At 47.4% G+C, this 13311-nt stretch overlaps 1 protein-coding gene across 2 annotated transcripts in view; it reads left to right on the top strand.

The window, feature by feature from the left end:
- LOC121871806 (coatomer subunit alpha-like) overlaps positions 1 to 12952 on the top strand; it is a 169997-nt gene extending 157045 nt beyond the window's left edge. For both annotated transcript variants that reach the window (XM_042374305.1, XM_042374306.1), the window contains exon 21: positions 12203 to 12952. In XM_042374305.1, coding sequence (XP_042230239.1) covers positions 12203 to 12439 — 237 coding nt within the window. In that variant the 3' untranslated portion in view covers positions 12440 to 12952. The remainder of the gene's footprint in view (positions 1 to 12202) is intronic.
- The last annotated feature ends 359 nt before the right edge of the window (positions 12953 to 13311 follow it).

Below are 13311 nucleotides of genomic sequence, written 5' to 3' on the forward strand. Positions count from 1 at the left end.
TAATTGTGCTTCGTTCAGTTACGTGTTGCTCACCACACACCACCCACCCACACACACACACCACCCACACACACACACCCACCCACACACACACACCCACACACACACCACCCACACACCACCCACACACACACACCACCCACACACACCCACCCATCCCACACACCACCCACCCACACACACACCACCACCCACACACACACACCACCCACCCACCCCACCACCACCCACCCACCCACACACACCACCCACCCACCCACACACCCACCCACCCACACACACACCAACCACCCACCCACCCACACCCACCACACACACACCCACCACACACACACCACCCACCCACACACCCACCCACCACCACCACCCACCCACACACCACCCACCCACACCACCACCCACCCACACCACCACCCACACACCCACCCCACCCACACACACACACCCCACCCACACCCACACCACCCACCACACACACCCACACACCACCCACCCACACACACACCCACCCACCCACACACCCACACACACCCACCCACACACACACACACCCACCCACACACCACCCACCCACACACCACCACCCACCCACCCACCCACACCATACCCACACCCACCCACACACACACACACACACCACCACCCACACACACACCACCCACACACACACCACCACCACACACACACACACACACACACCCACACACACACCACCCACACACACACACACCACCACCCACACACACCACCCATCCACACACACACCACCCACACACACCACCCACACCACACCCCACCCACCCACCCACACACACCACCCACCCACACACACACACACCACCCACCCACACACACACCCACCCACACACACCCACCCACCCACCCACCCACCCACACCACCCACCCACACACACACCACCCACCCACACACACCCACCCACACCCACCCACCCACCCACACCCACCCACCCACACACCACCACCCACACCCACCCACCCACACACACCACCCACCCACACCACCCACCCACACACCATCTCCACCCACCCACACACACACACACACCACCCACCACACACACACTGCCACACCCACACACACACCACCCACCCCACACCACCCACCCCACACACCACCCACCCACCACCACCACACACCACCCACCACCCACACCACCCACCCACACACACCACCACCCACACACCACCACCCACACCACCCACCCACCCACACCACCCACCCACACACACACCACCCACACACACCCACACCCACCCACACACACCACCCACCCACACACACACCACCCACCCACCACACACACACCCACCCACCCACACCACCCACACACACCACCCACCCACACAACCACCACCCACACCACCCACCACCCACACCACCCACCCACCCACACACCACCCACCACCCACCACCACCACCCACACCCACCCACACCACCCACCCACCCACACCACCACCCACACACACACCACCCACACACACACACACTAAACCAGCAACCCACACCACCAACCACACACACACCAACCACCCACCCACACACACCCGCACCAACCAACCACCCACCCACACACACCCACACCAACCAACCACCCACCCACACACACCCACCCAACCCACCCACCAAACCACACCCACCCACCAACCAACCAACCAACCAACCACCCACCCACACACCAACCAACCACCCACCCACACCAACCAACCACCCCACCCACACACCAACCAACCACCCACACACACCACCAACCACCCACCACCCACACACACCAACCAACCACCCACCCACACGCAACCAACCACCCACCACACACCAACCAACCACCCACACACACCAACCACCCACCCACCCACACCAACCAACCACCCACCCACACACACCAACCAACCACCCACCCGACACAACCAACCACCCACCCACACACCAACCAGCCACCCACCCACCCCACACACAACCAACCACCCACACCCACACACACACACACCACCACCCACCCACACACACCAACCACCCACCCACACACCAACCACCCACCCATACACACACCACCCACACACACACACACACCAACCCACACACACCCACCCACACACACACACACACCACCACCACACACACCACCCACCCACACACACACACACCACCCACCCACACACACCACCACCCACACACACACACCATCCACCCACCCACACACCATCCACCCACCCACACACACACCATCACACCCACACACACACCATCCACCCACCCACACACACACACACACCATCCACCACCACCCACACACCCACCCACCCACCACCACCACCCACCCACCCACCACCCACCACACACCATCCACCCACACACACCATCACCCACCCACCACACACACACACACCACCCACCCACACCACCATCCACACACACACCATCCACCCACACACACCATCCACCCCACACACCATCCACCCACACCACCCACCCACACACACCAACCACCCACACACACACCAACCACCCCACACACACACACACACCAACCACCCACACACACACACCAACCACCCACACACACACACACACCAACCACACACACACACACCATCCACACACACACACACCAACCACACACACACACACACACACACACACACACACACACACACACACACACACACACACACACACACACACCCACACACACACACACACACACACACACACACACACACACACACACACACACACTACTACTACTACTACTACTTTTTTTTTTTTTTATCAGCCTCCCCCAATAACCACACCTTAACACCATTTATTTACCTTAATATTAAATATCCTAATACATAAGCAACTTTATATCTTGTGTTAAATTAGTTGAGCACATGAATCCCATGCGGCGTCATTGACTGTAGCCTCATAGTCGATATGTGCAGCAATTTAGCCAGATAGGCAAGCTCTCGTTCTGAGGCAGAAGCAAAACCGACGAAGAGAACAGTCGACATCTCATCCAGGCTGTGGCGTAACTTCTGGCTGCTGCTTCTGTTAGGAATCAGCTCATGAGTCTGGCGTGAAAACATCTTGCGCAGGCCCATCACAGAGGTTGTGAACACTAGAGAGTGAAGCTGCCTTGATCAACATTTTGAATTCTCTCCCCATATGCCCTTCTCTTGTCGTTCTCGTTCCTCCTATGCGCAGCATCGAGAGCTGAGTTGCGGTGACAAACGGCCATAGGATCAAAATCCTGATGTCGAAAAGCTCGCTGTCCGCGTCCAGAATCCTCGGCACTGACGTCCACACGGGCCCGTTAGATGTGTTTGAAGTCCTGTGTTGGAAGATCCGCCATCCAGTGGAAGGAGGGTCGGTTCTACCATGACGTCGGCAGATTTCCTTCAACATATTTGCTGTGAGATCCCTTACCTCTCGCTTCTCCTCATGCATATGGCCCCCCTTCTTGCAAACCAGCGTGATCACCATCATATGAATAGCCACCACGCATTGGGAGAACACCATCTACTGACCGCATTGCATGAAAACAATAGCATCTGTAAATTCTTGTTTATTAAAACCATTTGCCATATCGATGGTTTAACCAGTTCGGCGCCCACCTCCTCTTCTGCTTCTTTTTTTGTCATTTTCGGAACCAGCAGCAATAGTTGCTGCAACATGTCATTTGGCAGTGCTGCCCATCTGTTGTAATGGACCTCACGGATCTTATTAACCGCTGGTGTCCACTTCCTGTTGCATTCTGAGCTATTATGTGGTCAGTAAAGGGCTGCCGTGACTTAAGTAATTTTGATGTTCAAAGTCCCAATCTCCTCTGGTGGAAGTGCAAAGTGTTCTTTCTTCTAGGGTTAAGTCTCGTGGTGTTTCACTAGTTTGAGAATGAACTTGACACTGATTGCTTCTTCCAAAGGGTGGAGGGTCGGATCTCAGGATGGTACGCATCAGGTAGTTCCAACGATGCTTGACTCCTATTAGTGAATGCTGCAAAACGCATGTGGCTCTGTGTTAGCAATCTCCGATAGAGCATAGTTCGCTAACCCACTCATTCACCTTTCCCCTACATTGCACGGGTCTTGAAGTCCGTAGTGCCAATTACTGCACCTAGATGTCTTTGGCCGTCCTTAGTTATTTTGACCTCACTTTCGCCCCCTCCACAGCCCGATCTGTAGTCTGGCTTCACGATAGGATTTGCTGGCGTTAGGGTAGTACCCTATTTGTGGACCTCGCGATGTTGCAGGTCCCACCACTTCTTGATGTCCTCCACTTTTCCTGCTCCTGTGGGGTCATCAGCATATGCCGTTTGATACCACCATCTCTCCTGTTATTTTCTCGAACAGGACAACATTTGGTGGGATATAGGCACCCTGGAGCCTGATGCCTTCATCTTCACTTACTACTACTACTACTACTTTTTTCTTTTTTTTATTGTGGCCTCCAGCCTCCCCCAATAGCCACACCTTTGCTGCCATTTTATTACCTTAAAATTAACTATACTAATACAAAGTAGCTACCCTAGCTGTGTTGAGTTAGTTGAGCCGCAGATCTATGCAGCATTCAGTGATTGTTGCCTCATAGTCGATATCTGCGTCTGTTGTTGGCTTCGGGGCCAATGCTCTTGTTCCCTTGAGGCAGAGCAAAGCAGACCTAAGGAGAGAGAGGGACAGTCAAAATCTCAACCAGGCTGTAACATAACTTCTGGGCTGCTGCTTCTGTTCGGATAACACCTCCACGAGTCTGGCATAGAAGCATCTTGCACTTGGTCCCATCCCACCAGAGGTTGTGAACACCAGAGGAGTGAAGCTGCCTTGATCAACATTCTGAATTCTCTCCCCATATGCCCTAATCTTGTTGTTCTCGTTACTCTTGTGGTGACATGCGGCCATGGGATCAAAAATCCTTATGTCAAAGAAGGTTCGCTGTCCTCGCGTCCAGAATTCATGAGCACTGACGTCAACACGTGCTTCGTTGGATGTGTTTGAAATCTTATGTTAGAAATTCTCACCATCCAATGGAAGGAGGGTCAGTTCTATCCTGACATCACGACAGATTTCCTTCAACATATTTGCTGTTAGACCCCTTACTTTGTCGTGCCTCATGTATACGAAGCCCCCCTTTCTTGCCCACCATGGCATGGTGGACGTCATAGGAAGAGCCACACATGCATTGGGAGGGCAAACTTTCTACTGGCCTCCTGTACCTGAGAGCAATGACATCTGTAAATTCTTGTTTGTCAAGACAAGCCTTTTGCCCTTATTGGTAATGTAGTTAGCCAGTTTGAGGCGCCCACCTCCTGCGCTATAGTTACTTTTTTTTCTTCAAATTCTCTGGCACTTGCAGCAACTTATCACTTTGTCCATGCTGTCGTTCTGTCGCAATGTACCGTCGAATCTTGTTTACTTTGCTGGTATCCAACCTCACCTGTTGTGTTCTGAGCTATTATGTGGTTGGTGAGGGCTGCCGTGAGCTTGACTGAGTTTTGATGTTCGGTGGCAGCAATCCCCTCTGGATTGGTCAATCCCTTCCTCCCAGTCTCGGTGTTAGTACAAGGAGTGACCTTTCTGCTGGAGTTAAGTGAAGACGTTTCAATAATGTTGGAATGAAATTGAACCTGATGGCTTCTTCCAGAGGGTGGAGGAGGGGTCCGATATCACGGATAGTGCGCATCAGGTAGTTCCAGCGATGATGATGTTGCTGCTGGGAATAGAGTATGATGATTATCCAGCAATGATATGAGTTTTTAGGGATGTCCCCTAGGTTGGTGAGTTTTTAAGTGACTTAAAAGGCCGATACGGGATCCGCAGAGTCGTCCACATTTGTGTTGCACATGTGCAGGGCTGCATCTAGTGCGGAAGGGGCGGTGGCAACGTCTTTCCGGCGTTGGCGCTTGTTCTGCCTCGGTTTGCAGTCGGGCTAACTCGAAAGTATTGACACCTTCTCATGTGGTGCTCCTCCAAGCGTTAAGATGTGGAGTAATCGACTCCCAAGTGAGGGGGGTTGATTTGGCACTTTTTCAGGTTTATCTTAAGACTATCCTTATACCTTTCCAGTTGCCCGCTGGCATTATGTTTACAATTCGTTAAGCTACTGTAAAGTAGCTGCTTTGGCAGTCTACTTTCGTCCATGCGGGTAACATGGCGGGTCCAGCATAGCTGTTCGTGGATAATGGTAGCCTCAATGCTCCTACAGTTAGTGTCAGCAAGAATACTGGCATTTGTTCTCTTGTCTTCCCAGTAAACTCGGAGAATGGAACGTAGACTACGTTGGTGAAAGTTTTCAAGTGCCATGAGGTGCTTCCTGTATGTGACCCATGTCCCACTGCCATATAGCACTTATAGCAGGGTGAGGAGGACCACTGCTCAATATGCATGCAACTTTGTAGATAATTTCAGCTTCATACAGCTGAAGACACAATTTCGGAGTTCTCCAAAGGCTTGAGATGCACATCTGATCCAGTGCTGAATCTCTTCATCGATGTCTGCGGTGGTGGACAGTTGGAAGCTAAGATACCGAATGTGGGTAACATTAAGAGAGGGTAGTACCATTAAGCTGGATGGATGGTGGAGGTGTGTCTGAATCTGGGGCAGGTTGAAAGAGAATCTGAGTTTAACATACATTCACCTCAAGGCCAAAGTGTGAGCAACAAGGATGAGGTCATCTGCATACTGAAGTTCAGTAATGGAAGCTGCCGACAACTTTGTTCTTTCCTGGAATTGTCTTATGTTGAAAAGACCCCCTTTACCCGGCACTCGATGTCCACCCCGCCGGTTAAATTGGCACTGGCACGAGTAAGGAAGGCAACCAAGAAAATGGAAAAGAGAGTTGGTTCCAGTACACACACTTGTTTAACTCATTTGGATGGGGAAGAACTCAGACTGGGTGCCGTTGTGAAGGACACTGCCGTTCATGCTATTGTGGAGTTGCCTCACAATGGTGATGAATTTTGGTGGGCAACCAAAATGGCTGAAGGTCCACCAGAGGGCTTCCCTGTTGACCGAGTTGAAGGCCTTGGCTAGGTCGATGAAGGCCATGTACAGGTCACGACGCTGTTCTCTGCACTTTTCCTGTATCTGGTGTGCAGCAAAGATCATGTCAGTGGTGGTCTAAAACCACATTGAGATTCTGGGAGGAAGTTTTCCGCCTCAGGAAGGAGTCTGTATAGGAGGACTCGGCGATAATCTTGCCAGCTATGGAGAGCAGCGAGATCCCATGGTAGTTGCCACAGTCCGACTGGTCTCCTTTGTTCTTTTAAATATTGACAATGGAAGCGTCTTTAAAGAGCTTGGGGGATTTCCTCCTTTTCTCATATATTCTCCAGGAGAGATTGGAGACGGCTGGTAAGCAGAGGTCTTCTTGCTTTATACACCTCGGCTGGGATTCCATCAGGCCCTGAGGCTTTGATATTTTCTTCTGTTTGATGGCAGTAACTACCTCATACAGGGATGGAGGATAGCTGAGGTGGATCAGGTCTGGATGCTGAGGGACCTGCTGGGTAGTGAGGACATCCACATCGGTGTTTCGGTTGAGCAACGAATGGTAGTGCTCTTTCCAGAGTTGAAGGAGGCCTTCATCGTCTTTTATTATGAATTTTCCGTCAGATGAGCGGAGTGAGGCTGCGCCACTAGTGGTTGGCCCATAAAAGATTTAGTGGAATTGAAAAATTCACGCATCTTGTGTTGATCTGCATATTTTTGTATTTCACATGCTTTATTTTTAAGCCAGTCATTCTTTAGAATGCGAAGTTCCCGCTGGGCTGCCGATTTCTTCTTGTGCAAGGTATCAGCTTTGGTCCGAGACTGAGGGTTGTCCTGCCATTCAGTAAAAGCAGCACATTTATCATCGATGAGTACTTTGATTGCCAGGTCATTTTCATCAAAAACCAGTCCTGGTGTATTCTTTTTATCTGGCTGAGGGGGTCTGCAAGATTTTGTCAAAACAGTGTTGATTTGCGTTGTTTGCTGTTGGGTTGTTTATAAGCTCATGTTCGAGCTGCTTTCTGAAAACATGTGCTACTGCTGGGCCCTCCAGACGCTTAGGATTAAAACCTCTTCTGGAGGCTTGCTGCCTTCGCCGTTTTGGGGCAACGTGAAGTGAGAGCTTGGTTCTGTCAAGTCGATGATCAGTGTCACAGTGGTCTGAGCCACTCATGGCATGGGCCACGAATCCTTGAACTTATAGGCCTGCCTAAACAAGGCATTGGTGATAGTGAGGCTGTGCGCAGCACACTTGCTGAGGAGGAGTAGGCCATTGGCATTACACTTGCCTAGTCCATTTCTCCCCATGGTTCCCTGCCAAATGTTAGCATCTCTGCCAACTCTGGCATTGAAGTTGCCAAGGAGCACAACCTTGTCTTCTCTGGGGATAGAGGTTAGCACTGTCAAGGTCGGCATAAAAGGCCTCCTTGATGTCATCCTCTGCATCCAGTGTTGGGGCGTATGCACTGATGAAAAAGACATGGCGCGAGTAATTCAGTGGGACTCGAAGCGTCATGAGGCGCTCCTTGATCCCAATAGGCATTTCAGTTAGCCTGTGTAGGGTGCATTGGCAGATGACAAAGCCAACTCCATAAATGCGATTTCTCTTCGCAGTAGGCTTACCCTTACAGAAGAAGGTATAGCCAGACCCCCGTTCTGTGAGCTGACCCTCATCTGGGAGCCGGGACTCACTGATGGCTGCTATGTCGATGTTATACCTAGCCAGCTCTTTTCCACAAGGGCAGTTCTTCTTTCAGGACGCTCATTTGTGCCAGTATCCTGAAAGGTCCTGACATTCCATGCAGTGACCATAAGAGATTGTAAGGTATGTTTTTGTTTAGATCTGTGATTTTGACTGTGTTTTCGACCGCATAAGGATGACCTTACTGGGTGCGGCTGTCCTCTCAGGTTGGTTTTTAGGCAGGCTAGCCCCCTCCCCATGTGGGGTGAGCAGAGTGGCTTCTCAAAAGGGCTGCTCAGTCACACAGACAGGACCAGATTGCACTGCTGCCTTGATCCCAGTGCATAAAAGATCATCTTGTCTGTGCCGCCCATATGCAGAGTTGTGACTAGAGACTCCCGGTAGTCATCTCTGCCTGTCCCCGTCGCCACTCATCCGTCGCCATAGGACTTTTGGTGGTATCGGGGTTTTGATGATGATGAGAGGTATGATGAACTGGATGATGGCTGCGTGTGAGTTGATTTATGTGGTGAGGCAGGAGCGCAGGCTGGAACCATACATCTTGGCTCTCCCTTTTCCTGATCCAGTGGTGCAAGCGTTGCAACGACTGGGGAGAGGAAGAGTTGCAATGGACTGCCGATCGCCCAGTTTGTTGGGTTTCGCCTTAGTAGCCTGTCCATCAGGCATTGCCTTCGTCCGCCGGTGTAGTCGTTGGGTTTTGACGGTGGTCACCTCTTCCGCCTACACCGCCGTTGGGGGCTTGTTGGAGCTCTGTAAGCATGTCTGCCTGATGCTGGGCTCCACTTCAGATTTTTCGTTCTGGGTTTACTCCCGTAGCCTTATACCTACCAAGGTTAATCCGCAAGGCAGTGGGGCAATGGCTGGTAGGCACCAGAACGTGTCCACATGCCAGTGGGCCTATGCCCTGTCCCTCTGGGGCCCACTGCTACTCCGAGATCCCCTGCTTGTCTAGCCTGGGCCCATGAGGCACCCAATTACCTTGTGTTGCCATGAGGAGGCATAGCAGGAGTCCTGATGGTGAAGAAGCTGTGTACTGGCAGGGGAAGACTTATGCAAGTTGCTTCCCTGTTCGCCACGATGGCTAGCCAGCGGCGGCAGCTGAAAGCGAGAGGGAGCAAGCAGTGCTTGCACCTTAACACTAACATTACAGTAGTGCTGCCACACTAGACGCATTACACCATCCTGTTTGCGACACACACACACACACACACACACAAAAGTTGAATTCATGTAAAATAAATGTGCGTAAGATGCAACACGACCGTATAAATGATATGGGATGCCTGAAAATGAGTGTGGAAAGATAATATCTTACACACCAGTGCGAATGCTTAGGGTCATGGGAGACATCTCACTTCTAATGGTCCACATAGTGACACACACACACACACCGTCTTTGGCCAGTGAAAGAGTTAATGGGTGCATTTCTGATATCGAAAACTTTGGTATTGTTTGATAATATATTCAGGTTGTTTTGGCAATGGACATACTCAGATACAGTACAATATTTATAAACTGAAAATATAACTATCTTCTTAGCATTTACCCTTAAATGGCACTTAAGGATTCCCTGATCTGACCCCTTATGTCCAAAAACTGGAATGCAAGGAATAACAGACATCCACTGATGTTGGCCATCATCCCTACAGCTAACATTAATTGATATCGAGTTCCATTTAAGGGTTAATACTTGCTGTAGTTTTATTATTTGTTTTAGACTACAGTTGTACCCCACTTAACGCGGTCAATAGAACCCAGAGGGTCCCGTGTTAAGTGAAATCCGCGTTAAGTGAACAACAGAACATATGGGATTAATTCCAATAGAAACCAGCCCGACCCCCAAACTCCACTTTTTGAAGACACATAACTATGTTGTAGTAAAAATAACATCTTAATTTTATGATGGTACATGCACACAATTAATACTTAAGAGAAATAGAGAAATACAGTCGCCAAGTTAATGTCCATTCAAATAATGGACTCAACTCCCTCCCCCTCTTCTCACACTACACTGCTGGCTCTTCCCTCTCTGAGAAATTTTTGGGGGAAAACCACTAAATTTTAATAAATAATACCTCAAACTAAAGTTAGGATAATACAATTGACATTGCTGGATTCCTTGTAAGACCAGGAATATTTTGAATATAAATGTCATATATTGTGCACAAAAGATAACATATTTACTAGAGAAAACATTTTATCTAAAATTTGTATGTCTAATGCAAAATATGTGATGTTTATATTCAAAATGATCACCAAATTATAAGAATTCCAGCAATGTAAATTATATTCTGGCCGGGTAATTTGTATGAATTTTATGAGCTAAAACAAATATCTTCAGTTAATAAAAAAAAAAATATTCTTCAGGACACTATCTGTCAATCAAAGTACCCCACCTTGCCTCCCCCCTCTTCCAACCGCGCGGTCAGTCCCAACCCTCCCCCCCACCCCCCACCAATCCTCCCTTCAAGAGAAGAGTGGGTGAAAAAAATAAATTTTAACATTTTGTATTAAATAATACCTCAGATTAAAGTTAGGATAATATAATTGACATTGCTGGATTCCTTGTAAGACCAGGAATATTTTGAATATAAATGTCATATATTTTGCACAAAAGATAACATATTTACTAGAGAAAACATTTTATCTAAAATTTGTATGTCTAATGCAAAATATATGATGTTTATATTCAAAATGATCATCAAATTATAAGAATTCCAGCAATGTAAATTATATTCTGACCGGGTAATTTGTATGAATTTTATGAGCTAAAACAAATATCTTCAGTTAATAAAAAAAAAAATATTCTTCACGGGGTAACAGATGGTCGGTCGGTCCCTCCCTCCCCCCCCACCCCCCACCAACCGTCCCAAGGAGATGTGTGGGAAAACCACTAAATTTTAATAAATAATACCTCAAACTAAAGTTAGGATAATATAATTGACATTGCTGGATTCCTTGTAAGACCAGGAATATTTTGAATATAAATGTCATATATTTTGCACAAAAGATAACATATTTACTAGAGAAAACATTTTATCTAAAATTTGTATGTCTAATGCAAAATATATGATGTTTATATTCAAAATGATCACCAAATTATAAGAATTCCAGCAATGTAAATTATATTCTGGCCGGGTAATTTGTATGAATTTTATGAGCTAAAACAGGCAGTCAGGCAGGGTGGCGGGTGGGGCAAATCTAAAAATAGCGTCTCGAGCCGGACACTCACCACGTATATGTGGAAAAAATCCGTGTTAAGTGAAAGTTCAGCTCTGGCGAGGCACCGCGTATATGATAAAACGCGTTAAGTGAAACCGCATTAGGCGGGGTAATACTGTATTTGTAGGTTTATAATTTATGGGTTTGTTTGTGTTCATTAGTGTGTAGAAATCTGTTGTTTTACATTCAATCAACTATTGTGATGATTTAAACATAAAAAAGGGGAACATTTTGGAAACTTTAGCTTGAACCAGTTATGACAATAACATTGCATGTTTTTTTTTGTATTTCAGGCATGTGAGAAAAATCCTGTTGATGAATTACAAGTTCAATATGATGAACACAACCCCTTCACTATGTGTGCCAAGTCATACTTACCAATATACCGAGGTAAACCAGAGGTGCAGTGTCCACTGTGTGGTGCATCATACTTACCAGAGCATCGGGGCATCACCTGCACAATCTGTACTGTTGCACAAGTTGACAAGGACTGCATTGGCTTACGAATTTCTTCCTTACAGTTTCGGTAGATGAATACTGTAGCAAAGATGGGTTGTACAGTAATTGTGAAATATCAAGCACTCATAAATTTTGTTCTTCTCAATACTGTATACCTGTTTCCACAGATCAACTTAGAAAATATGCTTACATTTTAAATGTGTTTACCGTTTGGATGCCGAGGACCAAGTGGCAGTTTGTTAAAACCAGGAAATCTTATTACTTTGAATTTAAGAATGGAGAGCTTCATTTTATTTTTCTTAGTGGAAGTATTTATGCATACCTATGCACCTATTTATAGATTAACTTGTTATTTACAGTTTTGTTTAGAAAACAGAATTAAATCTACCAAACATTTGTTTATCAGTTATAGGACACATTCAGGTAAATTGGATAGTAATGCTTACCATTTAGTTACAGTATTTCTTTTAGTAGTTTACCATAATCGGTAAGGAAACGGTTTAATTTCTATAATGTTTATTTTAAAAGATTTACTATATTAATCAAAGTGTAATAAAAATTAAAACATTAAAATTGTTTGATACTCTTTTTCTTGAGTTACAGAAGTTTTGTTGTTCCTGTGTAAGGGTATAGAAATTGAAAGAAACTTAAAATGTTGAATTGTATGAAACAAAAGTGTCCAAGATGCTTAGGAGTTCTCACTAAATACAGTAAGGTATGAATGTGTATCAATCCAGTGAGATTAAAGAATTTTTGAGGTGTGTAAAGGCACAGCAGATTATGAGAAGCCTCATTAATGCACATATAAGTTGAGTGCATCAGTAGTTGCTCTTTGTCTAACACTAATTTGTTGACACTGATCAAAACTAAATCACAATACTGTACCATATTTTAAATTACCAAATTAAAAGTTTTTACCCAATGTCTAGTGCAACTTAAGAAA

This window comes from Homarus americanus, unplaced genomic scaffold (genome assembly GCF_018991925.1).
Source record: "Homarus americanus isolate GMGI-L3 unplaced genomic scaffold, GMGI_Hamer_2.0 scaffold39675, whole genome shotgun sequence".
In the NCBI taxonomy this organism is placed as follows: domain Eukaryota; kingdom Metazoa; phylum Arthropoda; class Malacostraca; order Decapoda; family Nephropidae; genus Homarus; species Homarus americanus.